At 48.4% G+C, this 22,666-nt stretch overlaps 2 protein-coding genes across 11 annotated transcripts; both read right to left on the bottom strand.

The window, feature by feature from the left end:
* Positions 1-454: 454 nt before the first annotated feature.
* On the bottom strand, positions 455-4,362 carry LOC112304658 (zinc finger protein 764). 6 transcript variants are annotated; one of them, XM_045195540.2, is made up of 3 exons: positions 3,914-4,362; positions 3,200-3,310; positions 455-2,192 (listed from the first exon to the last, which is right to left on the bottom strand). In XM_045195540.2, exons 2-3 carry the CDS (start codon positions 3,273-3,275, stop codon positions 1,276-1,278), a joined length of 993 nt encoding a protein of 330 aa, XP_045051475.1. In that variant the 5' UTR covers positions 3,276-3,310; positions 3,914-4,362; the 3' UTR covers positions 455-1,275. The 6 variants fall into 6 exon arrangements, with proteins under 6 accessions (XP_045051475.1, XP_045051474.2, XP_045051476.1 ...); XM_045195539.2 differs by having other exon boundaries at positions 3,470-4,360; XM_045195541.3 differs by having other exon boundaries at positions 455-2,189; positions 3,914-4,357.
* Positions 4,363-7,778: 3,416 nt separating this feature from the next.
* ZNF688 (zinc finger protein 688) lies at positions 7,779-15,714 on the bottom strand. 5 transcript variants are annotated; one of them, XM_045195542.2, is made up of 5 exons: positions 15,585-15,714; positions 14,490-14,596; positions 14,204-14,317; positions 12,895-13,411; positions 7,779-9,418 (listed from the first exon to the last, which is right to left on the bottom strand). In XM_045195542.2, exons 1-5 carry the CDS (start codon positions 15,659-15,661, stop codon positions 9,346-9,348), a joined length of 888 nt encoding a protein of 295 aa, XP_045051477.1. In that variant the 5' UTR covers positions 15,662-15,714; the 3' UTR covers positions 7,779-9,345. The 5 variants fall into 5 exon arrangements, with proteins under 5 accessions (XP_045051477.1, XP_024416064.2, XP_024416067.2 ...); XM_024560296.3 differs by lacking the exons at positions 14,490-14,596; positions 15,585-15,714 and adding an exon at positions 14,636-15,317; XM_024560300.4 differs by lacking the exons at positions 14,490-14,596; positions 15,585-15,714 and adding an exon at positions 14,636-15,317 and having other exon boundaries at positions 9,313-9,418; positions 13,103-13,411.
* Between the last annotated feature and the right edge of the window lie 6,952 nt (positions 15,715-22,666).

Genomic DNA, 22,666 nt, shown 5'->3' with positions numbered 1-22,666 from the left:
AGGAATGGTATGGTAAAGAGCAGTAAACCAAGAACCTTACCATCTGTGTATGTGACCTTGGACAGGTTGCTTAGCCTTCCCCAGTTTCACTGTCCCCAACTGCAAAAGCTCAGATCCCTTCCGGTTCTAGAATGTGATGAGGTTGGCCCTGCTGTCTGGGTCTAGGGTGGATAAGGCCTGAGCCATAGGCTCTCCCAGGGAGGCCCAAGGAGGACTGCAGGGTGCTCTCAGGGCCTTGCCCTTTAGAACCAGGAGCTGCTGGCCAGCTGAGAGCAGTGCTGCAGTACAGCAGAGAAGCCACTGGTTTGGGGCAAAAGATTCAGTGTGACTGCCTCTTCCTGACTGAGCTGTCCTGTTCAAGCAAGATGTTCCCCTCCTCGGGCAGTTATGAGGGTGAAATGAGTTCATGGACAAGATGGTACTTTGTAAACAATAAAATACAATGCAAGCAAGCTCTAAAATAAAGCCTACCTTTACTTTGCTCCTGCCACCCTTTCACACATATGCTCTCTACCTGAATCCCTGATTCGGGAAAACTTGAATGCTATATGCTGTGGCCTGCAAACTCCAATGTCCACAGAAGCCCAACAGGTCCTGTAAAGAAACAGAAACCACCAGATGGAGAGGGCCTGCCTTGCCAGAGACATGGTCAGACCGTGAGTGCCAGCTGATGCTGGTCAGGAGCTGATGTGGAGTGGTGAGCATGCTGAGCAAAGGGCACAACTGCTCCCAGCTCCCACCAACTGTGGTTTTGTGGGAGCTTAGGTAGAGTTGCCAAATCTTTTGAACTTCTTGGGAGAAGTCAGAAACCTGGATTTTTGCATGAGATCTTAACCAATAATTTGTAACTTTTTAAAATTCTGACTCAGCCAAAAAAAATAAAAGACAGCTACAGGCCAGATTCAGTACATGGCCATCAGTCATTAACTCCTGCAGTAAAAAAGACAACAGGCAAAACAAGGTTCTCTTCTACCTCAATCCTCTTAACACATCTAAGCTGACAGCCTTTTCTTCCCACAGCGGAGGCCTACTGGGGGTCTAACCCCAGCCCTAACTCAGTAAAGGGGACTTCTAGAGTCTAGGACAGTAGAGAGTGATGTGTCAGCATATCAAGCTGGTGAGGGCCTAAAATAAGATGGTCCTCATCCCCCAGGTCCAGCTCTTACGAGGAATTCTATGACTTCCCTTGAGCCCCCAGAAGTTGAATACCGATTCCAGCTTGGGCCTCAGGAAATGTTTAGATCCTCGCCCTTTCTCTTTTCACCTTTGAGGCCATCACCCACATTCCTGGAATATCTCTGGGTAGTGCTGGAAGCCCACAGGTGGGTCTAGGTTCCCTCGCCCAGGGGATAGAGGTACAGGCAACCCCCTGGCACCCTGACCCCTGCGTCCCCCGGCACCAGGCCTATGGACCCACTGGTGTTTGGCCATGGCTGACTTCTGGGCAAAACACCTGCCACACTGAGGACAGGGGTAGGGGCGTTCCCCACTGTGGGTACGCCGGTGGGCTGCCATTTCGGAGCTCTGTCGGAAGCAGCGCCCACAGTCTGGGCACGGGTAGGGCTTCTCGCCTGTATGGGTGCGCCCATGGCGCCGAAGGTCTGAGGCATGGGCAAAGGCACGGCCACAGTCTGGGCAGGGGAAAGGGGTCTCGCCGCTGTGGACCCGCTGATGCTGGTAGAGGGCAGAGCTCTGGCTGAAGCAGTGGCCGCAGTCAGCACAGCGGTACGGCTTCTCACCCGTGTGGACCCGTAGGTGGGTGGTAAGGGCAGAGCGCTGGGTGAACGCCCGGCCACAGTTGGGGCAGCGGTGGGGCCGCTCCCCACGGTGAATGGCCCGGTGCTTGCTCAGAGAGGAGGCTTGGCCAAAGCCCTTGCCACAGTCAGGACAAGAGAAGGGCTTCTCACCGGTGTGGGTATACAGGTGCTCCACCAATGTGGAGCGCCAGGCAAAACTCTTCCCACATAGGTAGCAACCATGACGCTGGTCTGCCCTTGGAACAGGGGGATGGGCAAAGAGTGGGGGGCGACCCCGGTGAGGCACCTTGGATGATTGCTCCAAACTGTAAGGGAGACCAGGAGAAGGGGTTTTGAGAGCCTTCAGCCCAAGAGGCCAAGTGTCCAAAGAAAGGATCTTCTCCAGTGCCGCAGTGCCTTCTCTTTGTCCTTTCTCTTCCTTGTTTCTGGAACCTGCTGGGAAACAAGGGGAGAGCTCAGACCCTGGCTTATTTATCCTGGTCCTTGAATCCCACACCCTATATCAGGGGTGTCAAACTCATTATCAGCAGGGGCCACATCAGCCTCACGGTTGCCTTCGAAGGGCTGAAGTAATTTAGGACTGTATAAATGTAACTACTCCTTACCTGTTAAGGAGTTGAAATTACATGCGGCCCTTTGAAGGCAACTGCAAGGCTGATGTGGCCCTTGGTGAAAATGAGTTTGACACCCCTGCCCTATATGGTGACAGAGAAGCCTCTTATATACAGCCAACTGCTGGACCCACAGGTGCCCCTGGGACTCAGCTCAGTATAGGCAAGGAAACTTGGAGTGAAACTTTTCCTCGGCTGCAGAGGACAGAAAGAAAGCAGCAGAGACAGAGTGGGAAGAAACAGTACATTCTACCTCAGGCCTGGGGAAATGGGTGGGGGGCAAGCAGAAGACATTTTAGCTGGATCAGCAGATGCTTATGGCTGCTTCAGGCATCAGAAACAGCACAGAAGGGACATGAACCTGCCTGAACCAAGTTCAGAGGGGCTGGGTATTATGCAACGAATTGCCACGGTGAACTGCGAGAAGAAAACAGTAGAAGCCAAGAGAAAGGAAGCTGCTACAAAAATAAAACAAACGGAAAATAAACTAAAACACAGGATGTGGCAGAGGAGCTAGATGCAAGCAAACAGGAGGGATGATGTGGAGCTCAACAGAGCTTAGAGACCAATTAGATGTGAGGGGCTCAGATTTGCAGGAATTGGGAGTGAAGGCAGGTATGCTAGGGACCGGCAACCCAGCAGAGCCTGGACACACTCACAGCTTCTTTCTAGGCTGAATCCAGAAGCTAGGCGGCAGCCAGCCATTATCACCTTAGCTGGGAATGCACAACAGGGAAGAAACAGATAGGAAGAGTAAGGAAGTGACAGAGGGTAGCAGGTCTGTTCAGGCCCAGAGGAAGACCCCATGAAACAGAGTCCCCAGTACTTCACCTGTGTCTTCTGACAGATACTCTCCCATCTCCGGATCTCGGGCATCTGAACCCCACAGTTCAGCCTCTTCCTCCATCCAGGAGATGAGGGCCGGCTTGGTGCCTTGGAATCCTGGCGGAGAAGAACGCAAACCCCACGCTGCCGGGAGGCCACCGCCCACCCCGAGGTCCCGACGTCCGGGACCTAAGAAGTCACACTCCCCGCGCAGGGCCCGTAGGCTGGGCAGCGTGGACGGGGATGTTGGACATAAGCGAACAGTGGGGCTCTCACCGAGCGCGCCCAGGTGGCCGTAGGTCTCCCGCATCACATCCCGGTACAGGGCCCGCTGCACAGGGCGCAGACACCCCCATTCCTCCGGGGAGAAGTACACGGCCACGTCCGCGAAGCTCACGGGCTCGGGGCTCCTCCCCTCGCGCGCGGCCCCCTCTGGTTCACGCGTGGAGAACGGGGCCGGAGGCGGCGCCATGGAGGTGCCAGCCCCGGAGACAGGCCAGCGCTGCTCCTACGTCCGCTGGGCCTCACGTGCTTCAGAACGCCCGCCCGGCCCGCCGGCCCTAGGGTCGGGGCGCGGTCGGTAAGGCCGGGGAAGCAGGCAGAGGCTTCTCCAGGGACCACGCGGATGGCTAAAAGCTAAAACTTGGGGCTGAAGTCACACAGAGAATCGGGGCTGGAGGACGTCTTCCTAAGAAATGGCGGCAACGCGGCCTCACGAACCTGGAGCCCACGCAGTTTTGCCCAGATGCTGTCAGCCCTGGGTCTCCAGGTCGCTTGGTCGCCAACCCACAACCAACATGGCCGCGACAGCTACCTGTGCCGGGGCCGCGCGTCCTGCCAGGCTCGGGGGCCAGCCCGGCCTCCGCGTTCTCCGCCGGTCCCCGCCCCACCGCGCCCATTGGCGCGGCAGCGGCCCCGCCCAGGTTTGGAGGACCAACCAGGCGAGGCGCGAGGTTAGCGTAGGGCCACCGCAGTTCCAGCCGTGACCTGGCACGCCCCGCCTGTGGGAGTTATTTTTCGTGGCCAGGCGTTCATAATTGGGCCGCGGCCCCTCACTGGGTGACAGCAGCGTTTTCCCCAATGCTGACGGTAAAAAAAGTAGTGAGTAAAAAAGAACGTTTTCTACTGGAAGCTTGTCCGAGCCTGAAATTCTGGGAGCTTCTATTTCAGGAGATCGTGGGGGCTGCTACGGGAAAGTAAGGGTGAAATCTGAGAAAGATCGGAAGGAAAGGAACCTCTCGACGAAAGCCCGCCCTCCCTCCACATGCCCTGCAGGTCGCCTCCCCAACATCTATTTGCCTCTAGCTCAGGCCTGGCTCCTGAGCTCCTCTCGATCAGAGAACCACCTAGCACTTTGCCTCTGCACGGAGGTCCCACAAGCACCTCAGACTTGGCATGGCTCAAGCTGAACTCATCGCTGTCTTCCCACAACCTGCCCCTTCCTAAGTCTTCATCTCAGCAAATGACACCAGCAGTCCTGGCATTTATAACTCCAAACCTCCCTCTCTCACTGGGCATATTTATTTACTTCCTACTCTGTGCTCCCACGCACCTTCCGAAACACCCTGCCCTAAGAAGACTTGATACTTTTTCTTTGGCCAGCTAAATCAATCATAGCATTTCACACATTTCTTAGAAATGCACTTGACACCTTCAATGGCTTCGGGCTCTAGTCTGAAACTCTTCTCTGTTTGCCTCCCTCAGTAGTAGATAGTTAGGCATGAACAGAGTAGGAATAATAGGCCAAGTGCAGGAGGTCGCCAGGGCAAGAGCCCCAGGTGCCTAGCAACAGGCAAAACTACAAGCCCAGGTGCCTAGCAACAGGCAAAACTACAAGCCCTTGCAGGACTACTCTCTTAAGCATTAACTCCTGGAGATGACATCTAGGCCTCAGCTGGGTTTCAGCTCCAGGCCCAGACAAGCAGCAAAATCAGACTGAGCTACTGCCATAACTGACATGAGGGCCAGCTGCATTGACTAACCACCCCATCCTGGCACCGACCATTTAGTGGAGACCACAAACCTGACGAATACTCTGTTGAGATCCTCCCCTGAGATACTACAACAGGGGCCTTGTGTGTGCTCTCTTTTTCTGGAGCGTCCCCCGTGCCTTTCCTCTTTCTTCCTCTTTCCCATCTCTCTAGGTACATCCATATCTATCTAGCTCTAGCTCTATCTCTCCCTGCCCCACCTCCACCCCCCAAGCTCCAAGGGCCCTTCTTTTGACTCTGTAACTTATTTCCTGAGCCTGTTTCTTCTATGGCTCACTTCTTCTATCTCTGTGACTTTCTAAATAAACTTTCTCTTGTAGTTTGAGTCTTGGCTCTGAATTATTTCTTAGCCAGAATTCAAGTACCGAGTTTGCGGAACTGAGGTCTAACACCTGGTGCCATTTTGCCACCAACACATCCAAAGGCCTTCTTGACTCTTCCGCCTGACACCTAGTATCTGGTAGGTGCTTCTCCCTACAGCTGGGGAGCTTGAAAGTAAAGAGTTGATTGCAGTAGAAAGGGGAGAGGAGAAGACAAAAGTCTGGAAAGAGTGAGGACACAGAGTTGCCCAGGGACTCAACCTCAGCCCTAGCTCTGTCAGCCATTCGGGCCCCTGAAGGACACAAGAGAAAACAGAAAATTTCCATTAAGTGTAACAGCATTTTGTCACCTGCCAGTGCCCGCCCCTCACTACGGTGCCTATGACCCACAGGCCTAGAACAGCTCTGGGTAGCTCTGGAAACTCAGAGGGTCTGAACTCTCCTGGGAAATAAACTAGGGCAGTTTGCCTATGGTACCAGGCTGGTAGGCCTCTGGCTGAAGCACTGTCCACAGCAGGGACAGAAGTAGGGCCACTTGCCTGTGTGAGTCAGCAGGTAGCACGAGAGATATAGCTGAGGCAGAGGCAGGTGCCACACTAGCTGCGAAGTGTCCCTTTCCAGAGAGTACACGTGACTGCTCTTGGGCACAGATGAGGATATTGCATTAATGCCAGATGTTCAAGACTGGGTGAGGACAGGGGAGGCAGGGCAATGGGAAGGGCCATGGGAAGGGCCTGGCTATATGTGAAGCCTTGGCCACAGGCTCAGGGAACAGGTTAGTGGTTGTTGTTGGTGGGTTTTTTTTTTTTAGATTAGAGAGGGGAAGGAATGGAAAGAGGGAGAGAAACATCAATGTGTGGTTACCTCTCATGCGCCCCCTATTGGGGATCTGGCCTGCAACCTGGGCATGTGTCCTGACTGGGAATCAAACCAGTGACTCTGGTCCGCAGGCTGTCGCTCAATCCACTGAGCCACACCAGCCAGGGCCAGGTCAGTGTTTCCGATCCCAGGGGCTCATGACGATTGATTCCCAAATAGACTCCTTCTCCTGGCCCTTTCCAAATGTATGGTTTTTCTGAATGGCTGTTGTGACACAGCAGATTCAAAACTTGCCTTGTTAATTCTCCGAGGTCTATTAATGTTTGACTGACAGAATCAACCTTTACAATGGCAGAAGCATTAAGATGGGTACCTAGCCCCTGGAAGTTCCCCCTAAACTGTGTTGGCCAATTAAAGGGCTCATGAGTCAGGGACATTCCCAACTACCTCAGGATCAACCAGAGAAGATACCCTCAACCAGAGGAGCAATGGCTACAGGGCCCAGGGACCTGGAGACAGAAAGGTGAAGTGCCTCCATCCTGAACACGCTGCCACTGATGTAGAGTTTGGATGATGCATACAGCATGACCTGATCATGGGCCCACTGGACGCTCCGAGTCAATTGAGAATGAGAGGATTAAGATTTCAGTCTCCAGTGGGTGTCATAAATTCAGATCAAGAAAAATTAATAAGGAACATGTATATGATGGTTCTTGCTCAATAAAACATTTTCCCTTCTGGCTACAACTGAGACATTGCCCCCACTTATCACCTTTCCATCTTTCAATGTTCTAAATGTTGGAGGCACTGGTGAACCAACCTAACGTTCCTGCTCTAAGTTTACACTAAACTCTAAATTTGCACTAAAAGAGAGAGATACCAGGAATAAGTTCTGCTGGCAGAGGTATGGAGACCTTTGGGCAGACTGTGCTCAGGTCTATATAGACAGAGCCCCAGTTTTGTGGATATTTTCAGCACAGGACTGAAGAGCCCCAAGAGGAATTTCTTGGGAGACAGCATTTAAAAAGGGCATTGAAGGATGTTAGATTTGGAGGTATACTGTATACAGAGCAGAACAACAAGTATACAAGCTCATTGAGCTAGAGAGACACGCTGAAAAACCAAAGATCCCATTTAGCTGGGGCCTAATGGGATTGCTTGCCTGTAGGGAGAAAAAGATCTAGTTTGATTGGAGGTTAGCGTGCCACGTGCCTTCGCGTTATGGCACGCGTGCTTACTGGGGGAGACTGTCGGGGGAGGCTCAGTTATGAATTTCAGTTAGGGTGATCTGGCGGGAATCACAGGAAACGGAGTCACCAGGGGCAGGAGTAGGAGCAAGTCAGACACTCGGCCCTGCCCATCCCACCCACCCCCTTCCCTTTTCAAAGATCAGGGGCGGACGGTCCTGACGGAGCACGCCCAGGTACCCCCAGATCTTCCACATCACGTCCCAGACAATCCCACTCCTTGGGGAAGAAATACACGGCCACCTCCACGAAGCTCATGGTGCCTTCCTTTTCACCCCCAAATCACCTTGCTCCCGGCCGGGCCCTCGCGGGCACCTCTGCTGGAAGCTAGGAACAGGAACGGGGATAAAGCCACGCCCGGACCCAAGGTGGGACACTGCTAGGGATTCGGCCTCCAGGAACCAGGGCCCTCTGAACCCAAGAGACCGGAACTAACTCCGGGTGGGGCCGCTCTAGGACGCTGAGAACTAGTTACACGAACTTGGTGGTCCCAGGACCTAGGAAATGAAATCGCCCTCAGACAAGATGGCGGTACTCTAGCGTCTTCCATTTTTAGAGAAAGGCATTTAACAGCTCCAATGTCGGTCTGGTGTTGACGACCAGGTTTATTAACCCCCTCGAGTTTCTTCTCTTACTGTTCCGCAAGCGGCTTTGGAATCGCCCTTGCCCATAGTTAAGATGGCCGCGACCACTTCAGCGTCCGACGTCGGGCAGCTGAAAAGTGAGGCCAGGGTGCGTGAGCGCGACGGGTGGCAAGGCGTCTAGCCCAGGGCAAAACAGGGCTAGCTGTTAGGGGGCCGCAGGCCAGACGTCCACTAACTAATCTCCTCTAGAAGGCCCAATCAGTGACCTGCCTTAATAAAAAAATTTTTTTTTTGGCAAAGCAGTTCATTTCTAAATTTCTTTTTCATTTACAAGGTACCCTGTTCCTCTTTTAACAGTTTGCTAAATATCCCTCCAGAGCTTGTGTTTAAGTATGTATGTATGTATGTATGTATGTGTCTATCTGTTATCTATATCTGGTATTTCCAACATTTATTATGTCTTTAATTGAGGACACTGGGCTGAATGCCTGTCTGCCTTAGAGTTCACTTATTTCACAGAAGAGGAAACTAAGGCCCAGTTGTTACCCAAGCTCAGGCAGCCCAGTAGTGACTTGGGTCTTCAGACTCCTAAATCGGAGCCTTTTCCACCACCTCGCCCTGCCTCCTCCAGGCCTGTTTCAGAAAAGCAACATGATTATTTTGAATTTACTGACCCCTGCTGACCTTGTGAAAATGAACTGGATTCTTAATTTATTACATTATGATTGCATAAAAAATTAGATGAGCCCTGACCTGTGTGACTCAGTTGGCAGAGCATTGTCTGGCAAAGTGAAAGGTAGCTGGTTTGATTCCCGTGAGGACACATGCCTGGGTTGCATCCCTAGTCGGCCAAAGAGAGGTAGGATTTTAGGCCAGGTTACCAAGATGCAGTTGTATCGTGAAGTAGTGCAAGAAGCAGGAACCTAGGAGGTCAGAAGAGCTGCTTCTGGTCACACATGCAATTCTATACTGTTACATAAATGTAAAGAGAAAATTTTTAAATGATGGGCTATGATAGGATAAATATTGAAAAGTAAATACAAGGGTTATGTTTAGGGATCACGTCATGGGGGAAAAAATGTCATTCAGTGTTTCGGGGGTATATGAAATTGCCCTGGAGTAAGGGTGAGAGGCTTCACTAAAGACAGCGGCTCTCACCAGCCGGCTCTTCTTGCTCAGGCTCTTGTTGGTTTAGGCCTGGGGTCTCCCAACTGGTCTCTGGGCTTCCAGCCTTTTGCCTTTCCCATCCATCCAGCATTGCAGCCTGGTTTAGTGAAAAGAGGAAGAGTATCAGCTGAGAAATTGGGAGGTTTGGGTTCCATGCCTACCTCTGCCACTAATTCAATTGTGATCTTAAGTAAGTACCTCCCCTTCTCTGGGCCTCAGCTTTTCTCAGAGCCTATTCTGTGGACCAACATTCCCATGAGATGCTTGATGGAAAGACAAGCATTCTTCCCCTTAGAGTCTCATCAACAAAGAAACCTATTCCACCTGCTATTTCCCAAACCCTTCTTAAAACATAGAACTAGACAGCTCCAAGAGCTCCCTTCCAGCTCTAAAATGCTGTGGTCCACCCTGTCGTCACCCCCAGAGCCACCCCAGGAATTGGCTCCTCCATCTTCCCCACTCAGCCAAAAACCTTGTTATTGTTCTGGGTTCCTCTGATGCTCTCAGCCACCACATCCAGCACACAGATAGGCTCTGTCCATTCATCTTCCAGTGTTTACCTCTGGTGGTACTACTCCCTATCTCCACTCTGCAGTACATTCTCAGAACAGTCAGAGTGGGGTTTTTAAATAAATAAATAAGTAAATGCAAATCATATTATCTTGACACTCTGCTTAAATCTCCCCCAATGGTTTGTATGAGGTACCTATAGTCAAATACATAGAGGCAGATAGTAAAGTGGTGGCAGCCAGGGGCTGGGGGAAGGGAGCATAGAACATCGTTGTTTAACGGGTACAGAGTTTCTGTTGGGGAAGATGGAAAAGTTTTGGAGAGGGATGGTGGTGATGGTTGTACAACAGTGTGAATGTACTTAATACCCCTAAACCATACACTTAAAAATATTTAAAATGATACATTTTGTTATGCTCCCCCCTCCCTGGTGGCACCTCCTCTCTCCAGTTCCACCTTCTCTTTGACTCACCCCTCTCCAGTCCTGGTCACTCGTTGGCCTTCACACCCTCCCACTCCTGACTACCCCTTGCCCAGCAGTCAGGCTCCCTTGCTCCAGCTGTCTATTCTCCATGCTTCAAACTTCTGGGGCTTACTTGTTCACAGATCATATTGTCAGTCACTGAGCCATGCAGATTCCATAGCAGAAGCCTCTTATGGGTATCTTTCTTCCCAACTCCAAGGTCAGGAAGCAAGAACAACTGCAAGAAAAGGTCTTGCTCTTTAGCTTGGTCCCAGCTCCTGGTCAGCTCTATTTGGGGGCAGATGTCCAGTCTCCTCCCATAGGTCACACTGCACACTGTTTACAAAGACACCTTCTGACAGTACTTCTCAAACAGCCCTGCTCCTGCTCAAGAACTCTCTTTGTGTCTACAGTACCTATGGGGTAAAGCTTAAACTCCTCTGCTGGGATCTGTGGCCCTTCCAGTTTGGCACGCACCGCTCTGCTGCTATCTTCCATCATTCATTCCCTAGTTCTTTATGTTTCAGTCAGGTAGAACTACTACCATTCCTTATGCATGCCTATCCTTGTTGAAATCTTTCTCATTCTTCAAGGCCAATTTGAACCACTTCCTCCAGGAAACCTTGTTTCAGAAGACCTGCCTGGGTCTCCTCTTGGTCCTCCCTCACAGACTATTTTATATCGATTAGAACAATAACCACTGTTTATTAAATACTAATGTGCAAGGCACTCTTCTATATTAACTCATTTAATCCTTACAGCAATTTTATGAGGTAAGTACTGTTATTATCCAGGTTTTATAGATGAAGAAACTAGGGTAAGAAGTGACTTGCCCAAGATCGCATAGCTAAAAAGCAAGTGAGTCAGGACCTGAACCCAGACAGTCTGTTTCCAGAGACCATGCTCTCACCTCTACTCCATGCTGCATCCATTTTTTATCCTTTTTATGAAACAAGGCTGCCTGGCTGCTCCCTTTGCCTGAAAATCTCCCACATACCAACTACCTAATGCTATGGGAGATACAACCCTCTCCTTCTCCAAGGTGCATTTCCTGGTTTATCACCAACCAGGTGGGTTAGCTGATGCCTCTGGACATCTTTCATCACAGCCCCAATCACTCTTTTCTGAGTCTCGGTGTCCCTGGAGGCCAGCACAAAAACCTAGAGGCCTCAGATGTTGTTTGTTCAATGACAGAATGGAGTCAGCCTTTCTCAGCCCAGAATTCCCTTATCACCTAGCTGTCCCTCAACAGAAGTTCACGGAATATTGTCTGTACTTTTTTCCTTTTTCTTTTTTTTAATCCTCATCAGCGGATATGTTTATTAATTTTGGAGAGAGAGGAAGAGAGAGACAGAGAAACACTGATGTGAGAGAGAAACATCAATCAGTTGCCTCCCAAACACACCCCGACCAGGAATCAAAAGCTAGGTATGTGCCCTGATGGGGAATCAAACCCACAACCTTTTGGTGTATGGGATGATGCTCCAACCAACTGAACAACCCAGCTTGGGCTCTACTTTTCTTAGTGAAAGATCACTGGCTTTGGCGGGGCTCTGTTTTCCTGCTGAGACTGCCCCAGACAGGCAGGGTTTGGGCCCTGCATCCTGAGGAGCCACCTCTAGCCCCAAGGGCGGGCCACTCTGGCTAGAAACTAAGGACCAAAAAACCTTTCTTGTAGTTGCCATTGTTTGCTGTCCTGCTGCTTTCCTGCCCAGATCTCAACTCTTACCTCACTCTCACCTGAGACCCTGATCATGTTCTGCCCAGATTTGCCTGCTCAGAGAAAGTGGTAGAAACATCTGGACTCTGTCAGTTCCCAGCTTTGCTGCTTTAAAGCAGTGAAATGTTGAAAAAATCACTTTGTCTTTCTGAGCCTCAGTTTACTCATCTGCAGAACATGGCTATGGATAATTGATATCTACACCCTGCCTCCTTAGCCTTTCTGAAGTGTAAACTGTAGATAATTCGCTCTTTCAACCCATGTTTATTGCACATTTGCTGTCATACATACTATCTTGTTAAAATTTCAGTCATCACAGTAACCCTTTCCTTTGAGGTAGATATTAGTCATCCTCATTTTACAGATGAGGGAGTGAGGCTGAGGAGGGCGGGTAATTTACCAGCTGTGCCTTGTGCAGAGACTAGCTCTGTGCTGGGGATTCTGTGCTCTTTTTTTCCACCCACTCCACTTCCTGGGCTACCTGCGGGTGTCAGTTAGCTAGGGCCTGACCATGCCCTTCATCTGGGCCCCTTCCCCAGACCTTAGCACTCCTCAGCATTTACCTCTCATGTAGATAAGCAGCAAGGGGGTGTTTTTTGAGACAGTGGAAAGAGTTTGGTGGCACCTGCCACTGAAATAACACTGAGAAAAGTCTAGGGTCTCACTCTCTTCATTTTTTTAGAAAGACTGGAGGGGGGCGGGGTCAAGTTTAATCTATTTGAATCTTTACAGGCACTTTCCTTTTTACATGTTTGAAAACTTGAGGGAAGCCCAAGGGATGACTTAGGTTCCCAAGTTTCTGACTTAGGAGCCTCCTTCAGGGCCCAGTCATTCCTTATCGCAGAGGTCAGGTTCACACCCACACGTGGGAGCCACTCACCCGCACTCCTCAAAGATGTCCGGGTAGTGCCTGAATAGCACGGGTGGGTCCCGGTCACCCCTAACAGGGGCTCGAGGCACAGCCCGGATTCCAGGCCTCCGGCCCCGCCGCCCCCCAGAGCAGGAGCGGTGGATCCACTGGTGCGCTTCCACCGCAAACTTCCTCTTGAAGCGCATGCCACACTCCGGACAAGGGAAGGGCCGCTCACCGGAGTGCATGCGCCGGTGGCTGACCAGCAGCGAAGGGTAGGTGAAGCGGCGACCACAGTCTGCACACACGTGGCGCCGCTGGCTAGCTTGAGAGCTCACACTGGGTACCGGGACCGGGGGCTGCGCAGCCGTGCTCTGGTCCCAGGCCATTTTCGTGGGTGGCTGCGGTCTTGCCGAGGTCTTGCTCACGGCTGAGTCAGGGTTATGTTTAACCAGCTCCTCAGGCCTATCCTTCCCAGGAGTCTTTCTGGGTCCCTTGGCTCCGGGTAGTTCTTCCGGTTCCTCTTCCTTCTTGTTTGGGGAGTCTCCTGGGAAGCAGGAATCAAGATACATTTTAAAACACGTTTGTTTAGACTGTCTCAAGTTATAGGTTACTTGTACTTAAGAAGTGCCGGAAAAGTACTGCCTAGTGACTAACACACGGGCTTTGAAGGACAGAGAAATCTCTTAAGAGTGATGTATCTGGGTCTTGGTTTCTCACATATCAAATGGGAATCATAACGATTTCTTTATAGGGTTGTTGGAAGGATTAAGTCAGTAGAAGCACGTTAAGCATTTATTAAGTGCTCAATAACCAGTAGCTAGTATTGTGTTTTTTCAATTTTCTGTGGGGTAAGGTGTTTCCAGAGAAGGAAACCTATACTCTGGAGATCACTCTGCTGGGGGATGAGGAAGAGAGAAAAGCCAAGTTGTCGATGACGGGGCATTTTCTCATGTATGAATTTGCTTTGCTTGAGGAATGTGAAAGGCAGATCTGAAGTCATGTCCATTCTTAGGGTGTTTTAGTTGTTCCTTAAATAGGGAGAATGAGTGGTGTTTCTACCACAGGGACTGGAAACCTGAGTTTGGACTTGAACTCCTGATTTTCCTACTCTGGTCTCAATATGAGGACTATCTCAAGTTCTGAAAACGGTACCAGGTTGGTCTCCTCTCCAGTATTATCCAACATTGGGTGGCTCTTTCATTCCTTTAGGGATGCTGGAAGTGGGGATCTGCAATATATATATATATATATATTATTTATTTTTTATTTTTATTTTTTTTGCTAGACAGGAAGCCCTGGAGTGCCAGGTTGGGGTAGACTTGGGACAATCCCTCACCTCTCAGAGCTCCTCCCACGCTTTCCCCCTCCTCAGGATCCTGGGCGGCGGTGCTCCAAGCCTCACTCTCTTGTTCCATCCAAGAGATGAGATCTGGTTTGGGGCCTGGGAATCCTGGGAGAGAACAGGGATCACAGTACTAGCCTGAAAGGCTGTCCTTGGAAGATGGCATCCCCCTGCCAGGGTGAGGGCACTTCCTCAGAATTTATGTTCAATGTGGATACAGTCTCAATGCTCCCTGCCTGAAGGAAGTGGATTCGGGATGGAAGAACTCCCAAAGGGGTACCTGAAGCCCTGGGAACAGGAGTTGGCTGGTGCTGTTGGTGGAATAATTCGGGATTAGGGCACTCACTCCTCCGAATCCCTCTCAGATTCCCGATTCCTTTGTGAATCCTAGTGAAGGAGGAGGGGACGCTCTGACCCGGGCCTCACCGAGCGCGCCCAGGTGGCCGTAGGTCTCCCGCATCACATCCCGGTACAGGGCTCTCTGCGCGGGCCGCAGACACCCCCACTCCTCCGGGGAGAAGTACACGGCCACGTCCGCGAAGCTCACGGACCCGGGCTTCTTGCAACCAGGCCGGATCTCCCCAGCTGTGAGCGCCTGGAGCCGGGCTGGGGGCGGCGCCATGGGGCCTTCCAGCCCCGAGCTGTGGCCGCCTTGTCCCCAGGGCCACCGCCTCCCCGCTCCCGGATCAGCTTTCGTCGTCCGCAGGAACGGCTCCCAGGCCACGGCCCCTCCCAGCCTCGGCGTCCGAACGCGGCCGAGGAAACCGAAGTAGCAGGGTCTATCTGCTAGAGATTCAGGGATTCTCATAGGGACAAACCAACCCCCTCAGTGTTTATTCATTTCTTGGCAGCTTGGCCATAGACACCCTGGTTGAGAGACCCGGAAGGTGCCTTCAGAAAATATGGCGACATCCTGGGTTCAGTTGTCAAGGATTGCTCTTAAGGGCGCCGTCCCTCGATCATATCAAACATGGCGCCCGCCTAGCTTCTCCGGTCTCCTCGTCCACTTGCCCTCAAATAAGATGGCCGCTGCAGGTGGGTTTTTAGAGGGAAGACAAAACCGAGGGGCGGTCGTGGGGGGAGCCTTCTTGCCTTCAAGAAAGATGGACGGGCCGGCAGCTGCCAGCGCCTTCCTAGCCGGCACGGCAAAGCGGCCGATGATTGGCCCCTAGCGGAGGAAGCGGCTGCGCCGCGAGGCTAGGGACTGGCGGGGCTTTGGAAAAGGCTCCGGGGTCCCCAAGTATCGGTTGGCTGGCTCTGGAACCGGTCGAGAACCTTGGCATTTGTGGAGTCTAAGATTGTGTTTCCGAAAGTCTTACTTCCCTGCCTCCTGAGGGCGGAATCCGGTCCCCAGACCCTGCGGGAAGATGCTCACACTCTGGCCAGACTGGTGACAGCAGAAGTGGAAAGCTTGTTCGCTATTACAGTCGCGACTACAGCTGCGGAGCCCATCCGACTTCTTGTACCCACGGTTTGGCGCACTCAGCCAATGGACTGGAGCAGCTGGCGAAGAAATGTGTTTGGTGAGGTTCGAATTGGAATGGGGAAATTTTTAATTACGTTTCTTCCAAATTAGTTAATGTATATGGTTTTCAAAAAGTGATACAAAAGTTATGTAATGAAAAGAGCAGTCCCTCTACCCTTTCCCCCTGTTCCCTAGAGGCAACTACTTTTAACCCTTTTTATTCATTTGAATTATATTGTGCATTGAGTAAAATGCACCGATCTTCAGTGTAAAATTCGCCAAGTTTGTATGGTTGTACAAATATATACAACCATATTAACCATCATCCCAAACAAGGTATAGGACATTCACCCCCGAATGTTTCATTATGCACATTTCCCAGTCAAGACACTTAAAAAAAAAAAAAAAGACTTTATGTATTTTTAGAGGGGGGAAGGGAGGGCGAGAGGGAGAGAAACATCAATATGTGGTTGCCTCTCCTGCGCCCCCTACTGGGGACCTGACCTGCAACCCAGGCATGTGCCTGGCTGGGAACCGGTGACCCTTTAGTTCGCAGGCCGGCGCTAAATCCACTGAGCCACACCAGCCGGGGTCAGTACGCAATTTTTTTACTGTGGTAAAATACAAATCACAGAAATCATTACATATCAGCTATTTTAAACACAATTGAGTGGCGTTTTCACTACTAATTTGCTTTCTGTCTCTATGGATTTGCTTTTTCTCAATACATTATATGGCCTTTTCTGTCTGGCTTCTGTCTTCAGCATGGTGTTTTCAAGATTTATCCATGTACCATGTGTCAGTATTTCATTCCTTTTTATGGCTAAATAATATATGAATAATATCCATTGTACGGATACATCATATTTTGTTTATCACTTGGTGGAGATGGACATTTGGGTGGTTTCCACTTTTTTTTTGTCTAGTGCTGCTTTGAACATTTGTGTAAAATTTTGTCTACAAGCTTTAAGATGTAATTCAGTCATTATGCAATTCACCCATTTAAAGTGTACAGTTCAATGGTTTTGGGTATATTACATTATTAATTATTTCCAGATTGTGGTAGAAAGTATGATATATAATTTGCCTTTTTAACCATTTTTATAGTAACAATTCAGTGGCATTAATTACATTAACATTGTTGTGCAACCATCACCACTGTTTCCAAAATGTTTTCATCATCACTGGCTGGTGTGGCTCAGTGGATTGAGCCCCAGCCTGCGAACAGAAAGGTTGCTGGTTCGATTCCCAGGCAGGGCACATGCCTAGGTTGCGGGTGAGGTCCCTGGTTGGGAGCATGAGAAAGGCAACTGATTGTATCTCTTGCACACTGATGTTTCTCTCTTTCTACCTCCTTCCACTCTCTCTAAAAGTAAATAAATACAATCTTTAAAAAAAAGGAAACCCAGAATCCATTAAGCAGTCACTTGCTATTCCCCTCTCCCCCACCTTCTGGTAACTTCTCATTTTTCTGTCTCTCAATTTGCCTGTCGTGGTATCTCATATAAGCTGAATCATATGATATTTGTCCTTTTGTGTCTGGCTCCTTTCACTTAATATAGTGTTTTCAAGGTTTATCCATGTTGTAGCATGTATTAGTACTTCATTCTTTTTTTTTTTTTTTAATCCTCACCAGAGGATTGATTTTAGAGAGAGAGAGGGAGAAAGAAAAAAAAAAATCTGTGTGAAAAAGAAACATCCATTGGTTGCCTCCTGTATACGTCCTGACGGGATGGAACCACAACCTAGGTATGTGCCCTGACCAGAATCAAACCCAGACTTTTAGTGTATAGGACGACACTCCAACCAACTGAGCCACCTGGTCAAGGCAGCACTTTATTCTTTTAAAAATTGTGGTAATACATAACATAAAAGTTACCATTTTAGCCACTTTAAGTGTACAGTTCAGTGGTATTAAGTACGTTCACAGTGTTGTGCAACCATCACCAGCATCCATCTCCGGAACTTTTTCACCTTCACAAACTGAATCAATACACTTTTTTTAAAGATTTTATTTACTTATTTATTTATTTTTAAAACTATCTTAACATCTCATCTATTTTTTTTTTTTAGATTTTATTTATTTTTAGACACAGGGGAAGGGAAGGAGAAAGAGAGGGAGAGAAACATCAATGTGTGGTTGCCTCTCATGTGCCCCCCACTGGGGACCTGGCCTGCAACTCAGGCATGTGCCCTGACTGGGAATCGAACCCATGGCCCTTTTGGGTCACAGGCTGGTGCTCAGTCCATGGAGCCACACCAGCCAGGGCTGAATCAATACACTTTTAACTCAGCCATTTCTTCTGGAGCTTTCATTAAAAAACACAGTTTTACTGCTATTTCTTGATATCTTAATTTTAGATACGTTATTTATGGACATCCTGCTATGATACTTGCTTCGTTTCTAGCCCCATTCCCCTCACCTCTTTTCCCAATATATTTAATGTAATAAACTATTATAAATAATATTTCCTGTACATTCTATGATTATATTTCCTTTCTTGTCAACTGTTGTGGTTTTTTAAAATTGAAATATATTTGATATATAATACTGTGTAAATTTAAGGTGTATGTGTTGATACATTTATATACTGTAATGTAATAGCTATTATTACTTTGCATTTCTTGAATTTTATAATTCTTTATTTTCTCCTTGCATCATCTGCCTTTTCTGCTTCTTAAACTTGTTCCAAATTACCAACGATAATATCAAATCTCAAATCGCCATTTTTTTTTCCTGGGAAACCTTTCTTCTGAAGCCCTCAGGCCTTTTTCTCCAACCTGGACTCGGCCTCAGCTGTCATGCAGGGTCTTCCCTTCCTGCTCTCCTGGGTTGTATCCTCTGTTTCCTAGACTGAACATCTTCCTATATTTTAGTCCAGATGGTTCATTTTAAAGGAATGTAGCCATAGGTACTAGATGTCTTCATCCTCATGTTTGGAATATTCCTGCAATGAGGCAGGATGTCTGACAGCATTTGCTCAGTATGGGGCTGGTCACTGGAGGTAACAAGACCTTCAAGGTCTCTTGGCAGACCTCACAGTCTGGCATTGGAACCAGTTTTTGCTTGGCTCTCTAGCACATGCTGAGTCTCCCCTTTGTGTTCAACAATGTTCTTCTTTGCTGATCAAGCTACTGCCTTTTCAGTCTTTATATTTTTTGGCCCTACCCTTGCTGTTTTTTACCTGGAATACTTTTTGGCTAAAGTGTGACTTCTGCTAATTCGCTTCTACAATTATATGCTCATTTTTATAACTTTTTTGAGTTCTGGAGTTACCTCACTGCACTTATTGGGGTGAATAGTGTGGAAATGGAATAAGGAAAAGTACATACTTAGAAATAAATCTACTTTTAAATGGAAGGATTAATTTTACCTAAAGAGATACTATTAAGCATTTCACAAGTACCAAAAAATAGCTTTATTTACTCAGGTACTGTTTTGTAAGTTGATTCTCTTTGCACGAGGGCTGGAAAAGACTTATGAAGTTGGAGCCAAACGACAAACTCTCAGCTGTTAACTAGCCAGACTGAAACAAATTTTCAAGACTCAAACTGTTCCATTATAAGCGGCTGATACCGTGTTTTTTTTTCCTGCCAATCATGATAAAAATACAAAGATGCTCTTACTTTCAGATTTATTGCCCACCAAATTGTAAGTATTTGTTCAATAACCTTGATTAGATAATTATGAGATGTTATAAAATATACAGATCATTATGGTTCATAAATTTTACTTGTCAATAATACAGCACATCTGAACTTTAAGGGAAAGCTAAAGTTTCTTGCATATAAAGCTCAGTCTTACTTTGAAGTATTTAGGGATGCAGTTTATGTCTGCAACTTACTATGAATTACATTAAATAACATGAATAAATGGATAGAGGAATAGATGGATTGACATGTGATAAAACACAGCAAAATTTAAAAATCTAGGTCAATCACAGAATATAAGTGATGGACATGAGTATTCACTTTGAACTCTCTGAATTTTTTTTTAAGATTTTATTTATTCATTTTTAGACAGAGGGGAAGAGAAAGACAAAGAGAGGAAGAGAAATATCAGTGTGTGGTTGCCCCTCGTGTGCCCCATACTGGGGACCTGGCCTGCAACCCAGGCATGTGTCCTGACTGGAATCGAACTCTCGACCCTTTGTTTCACAGCCCACATTCAATCCAATGAGCTACACCAGCCAGGGCTGAATCTTTGAAAGATTTTAAAATAAAATCTTGTGAAGCAGCTGTTATTTGTTCTTCAAACTATAAGTACATATTTGGTGCCTTCACATTTTATCTCAGAAAGTCCTATGAAGGTGACATTAGCCCCATTTTACAAGTGAGACAGGTAAGGTGCAGATATGTTGAATAATATGCTTAAGGACACCCAGCTAGGGGAGACTAAGCTGAACCTGTCCAGGTCTACTAATTAAAGACAGATTATGTGGTGAAGTAAAAATAATACCCAGTTCCCATTAATAGTCATCTTTGGAACTCAAGGGTTGGGAGAAGCAGTCTTTTGTTTAGAGGTATTTGAGTCACTAAGTACCACTCCTGGCATGCAGACATGCTTAGTCCTACCCACCTGCATGGTTATTCCTTCAACAATTTCTTGTTCTTAAGTAGGGCTAGCATTTCTAAATGTGTCAGAGAAACTGCTGAACTGTTGACACATTACAGAAAAAATTAGAGTGAAGATACTATGCCTTGATTTCAACTCTAAGTACAAGTAATTACTCTAAAACAAACAAAAAAACCCCATGCACCCCTGCCCTGGCTGGGTTGCTCCGTTGGTTGGAGCGTTGTCCCTGTACACCAAAATGCTTCAGGTTCGATCCCAGTCAGGGTACATGCCTAGGTTGTGGGTTTGATCACTGGCTGGGGTGGGTACAAGAGGCAACTGAACCATGTTTCTCTCTCACATCAATATTTGTTTCTCCCTCCCTCTCTCTCTGGAATCAATAAACATATCCTTAGGTGAGGATTAAAAAAGTAAAGTCAACATATATTTCCAGCTTTGGTGACCCAAGAATACATCTTTATTCAAAAGATGCAAAATCCAGGGAGCATGCAGATATCAGAAGAAGACGAACATTGTAATCACTAATTTATAAAAGTTTTGAAAAAATTGAAATTCATTAAGCTTAATACTTTTGCATACTGTGAGCAGAGTGAGCATGGGAGCCTTTTTGCTCTCTATGTCCACCTCTAGGTCTTTAAGACCGGAGTGCCAACAAGGCTTGATCTGAGTAAAAGGCAGAATCTTTGAATGAGCTTCCCCTTCAGCTCTTCTTTCTCCTTGCTCCCCATCCCTGGATCCTAAGACAGGGGAAAAGATAAAACTTGAAAGTTAGCAGCATGTTCCAGACCATGACCTGCCCTGGGAGGCAGCATGAATAGCTGAGTATATGGCCCCCTGGAAGTAAGGCTTGAAAACCACTGTGTTTTGTTGGGTTTTTTTTTAAGATTTTATTTATTTTTAGAGAGGGGAAGGGAAGGAGAGAGGGAGAGAAACATCACCGTGTGGTTGCCTCTGGAGCGCCCCCTAGTGGGGGACCTGGCCCCTGACCCAGGCATGTGCCCTGACTGGGGATGGAACACAGGACCCTTTGTTGCTAAAGCTGGCGCTCAATCCACTGAGCCACACTAGCCAAGGCGAAAGCCATTGTCTTTAAGTTAAGCAGGATAGCCCTGAAAACGAGATAAATGGAAGAGTGAACAATATTAAGCCCCTACTCTGCCTCAGGCATTGAGGGTGGTGATGGTCCCAGCCTTCATGGAGCTTACAATCCTGAACTTGTTCATGATACTCTTGCAAAATGGACATTAAATAACCTCCCAGGGTGCGATTGAAAGCCATCGTCCAAAAGTCTACATTTGGACTTCACTCTAGCTTCCACAGGAACAATTTCTGGAAATATATTTATTATGACATCATGGCTTCAGGAAAAACAAGTTTTCTTTAAAAGAACAACAACAAACTGATGAATGGCATTATCCATTACACTGTGATTCACATAATTAATATCCAAAAGGAATGTTTGTTTTCATTCATTCATACAACAAAAATCAAAGTACACGAGCTTCCCCTTTCCCTTAGCTACCTTGGAAGCACAAGCTCTATTTTGCATTACACTACGGTTGTCCAGTATGATTAAGTGGTACTATAAGGCCCAATTTAGCTGTTCTCTTGAGCAATTTTGTAACGGGATAGGAGCCTTTCTGGAGATGTGATGCAGGGAGACACGATAGGACTTTGGAGGTGTAGTGTGTGCTGGGGATCTGAGCATGAAGAAAGGAGAGAGGGTTCTCAAAAGTTACATGCTGGGTGAAGTATGTGAAGGATTGAAGTGAAGTATCTGTGGCCTTTCCCTTGCCTCTAAGGACGGTTGCTGGGCTCTCACTCCCTGGATCCTGGGCATCCTGGCTCCAAGCCTCCACCTCTTCTACCCAAGAGATAAAAGGGCTTGGGTCCTGGGAATTCTGCGAGGGGAAACATTGGGCTGGGCTGAGGACCCGAGAGAGGGTGAGGCTGCTTCCTCAGTGCCCCACACTTCCAGGCCACTTGTCTCTAGAGTCAACAATCCCTCTTGGCACAGACTACGGGGTCCAGGCCAGAGGCCTGGCCCTCGCCGCGCGTCCAGGTGGCCAAAGATCTCCCGCATCACGTCCCGGTACAGGGCCCTCTGTGCGGGCCGCAGGCACCCCCAAACCTCGGGGAGAGAAATACACGGCCAAGTCCGCTCGGATCGCGGCCCCTGGGCGTCTTTCCCTCCTCCACTCAGGCCTCCCCGGGCACACCTTCCGGGAGCGGGACCCCTGGCGGCGAAGGCCCCTCGGTACTTCTCAGAAAAAGGTTTCCAGGATTATGGAAATGCTAGAGCTTTCCTGGCTTTCCTCAGAAAAAGTCATCAAGGACTCATAGTCCTGTCCGTAGCCAAAGTAGCGCCTCTGCGGCCTCAGCGTCCCTAGCATTACCTCTTCGTCGCTTCGTACCC

This window comes from Desmodus rotundus, chromosome 1, assembly GCF_022682495.2.
Source record: "Desmodus rotundus isolate HL8 chromosome 1, HLdesRot8A.1, whole genome shotgun sequence".
Classification (NCBI taxonomy): Eukaryota; Metazoa; Chordata; class Mammalia; order Chiroptera; family Phyllostomidae; genus Desmodus; species Desmodus rotundus.
The sequence above is the reverse complement of the archived record's forward strand: the minus strand, read 5'-3'. Positions and strand labels throughout refer to the sequence as shown.

Bases quoted from the DNA above. Each gene is read 5' to 3' on its own strand.
- ZNF688 (XM_024560296.3), bottom strand. From the start codon at position 15,017: ATGAGAATCCCTGAATCTCTAGCAGATAGACCCTGCTACTTCGGTTTC. The intron at 13,412-14,203 runs GTGAGGGATTGT...CCTGCTTCCCAG, and splicing joins CGTGGGAGGAGCTCTGAGAG to GAGACTCCCCAAACAAGAAG. The intron at 9,419-12,894 runs GTGAGTGGCTCC...TCACTAAACCAG, and splicing joins GACATCTTTGAGGAGTGCGG to GCTGCAATGCTGGATGGATG.
- LOC112304658 (XM_045195537.2), bottom strand. From the start codon at position 3,665: ATGGCGCCGCCTCCGGCCCCGTTCTCCACGCGTGAACCAGAGGGGGCC. The intron at 2,193-3,199 runs GTGAAGTACTGG...CTTGTTTCCCAG, and splicing joins GTATCTGTCAGAAGACACAG to CAGGTTCCAGAAACAAGGAA.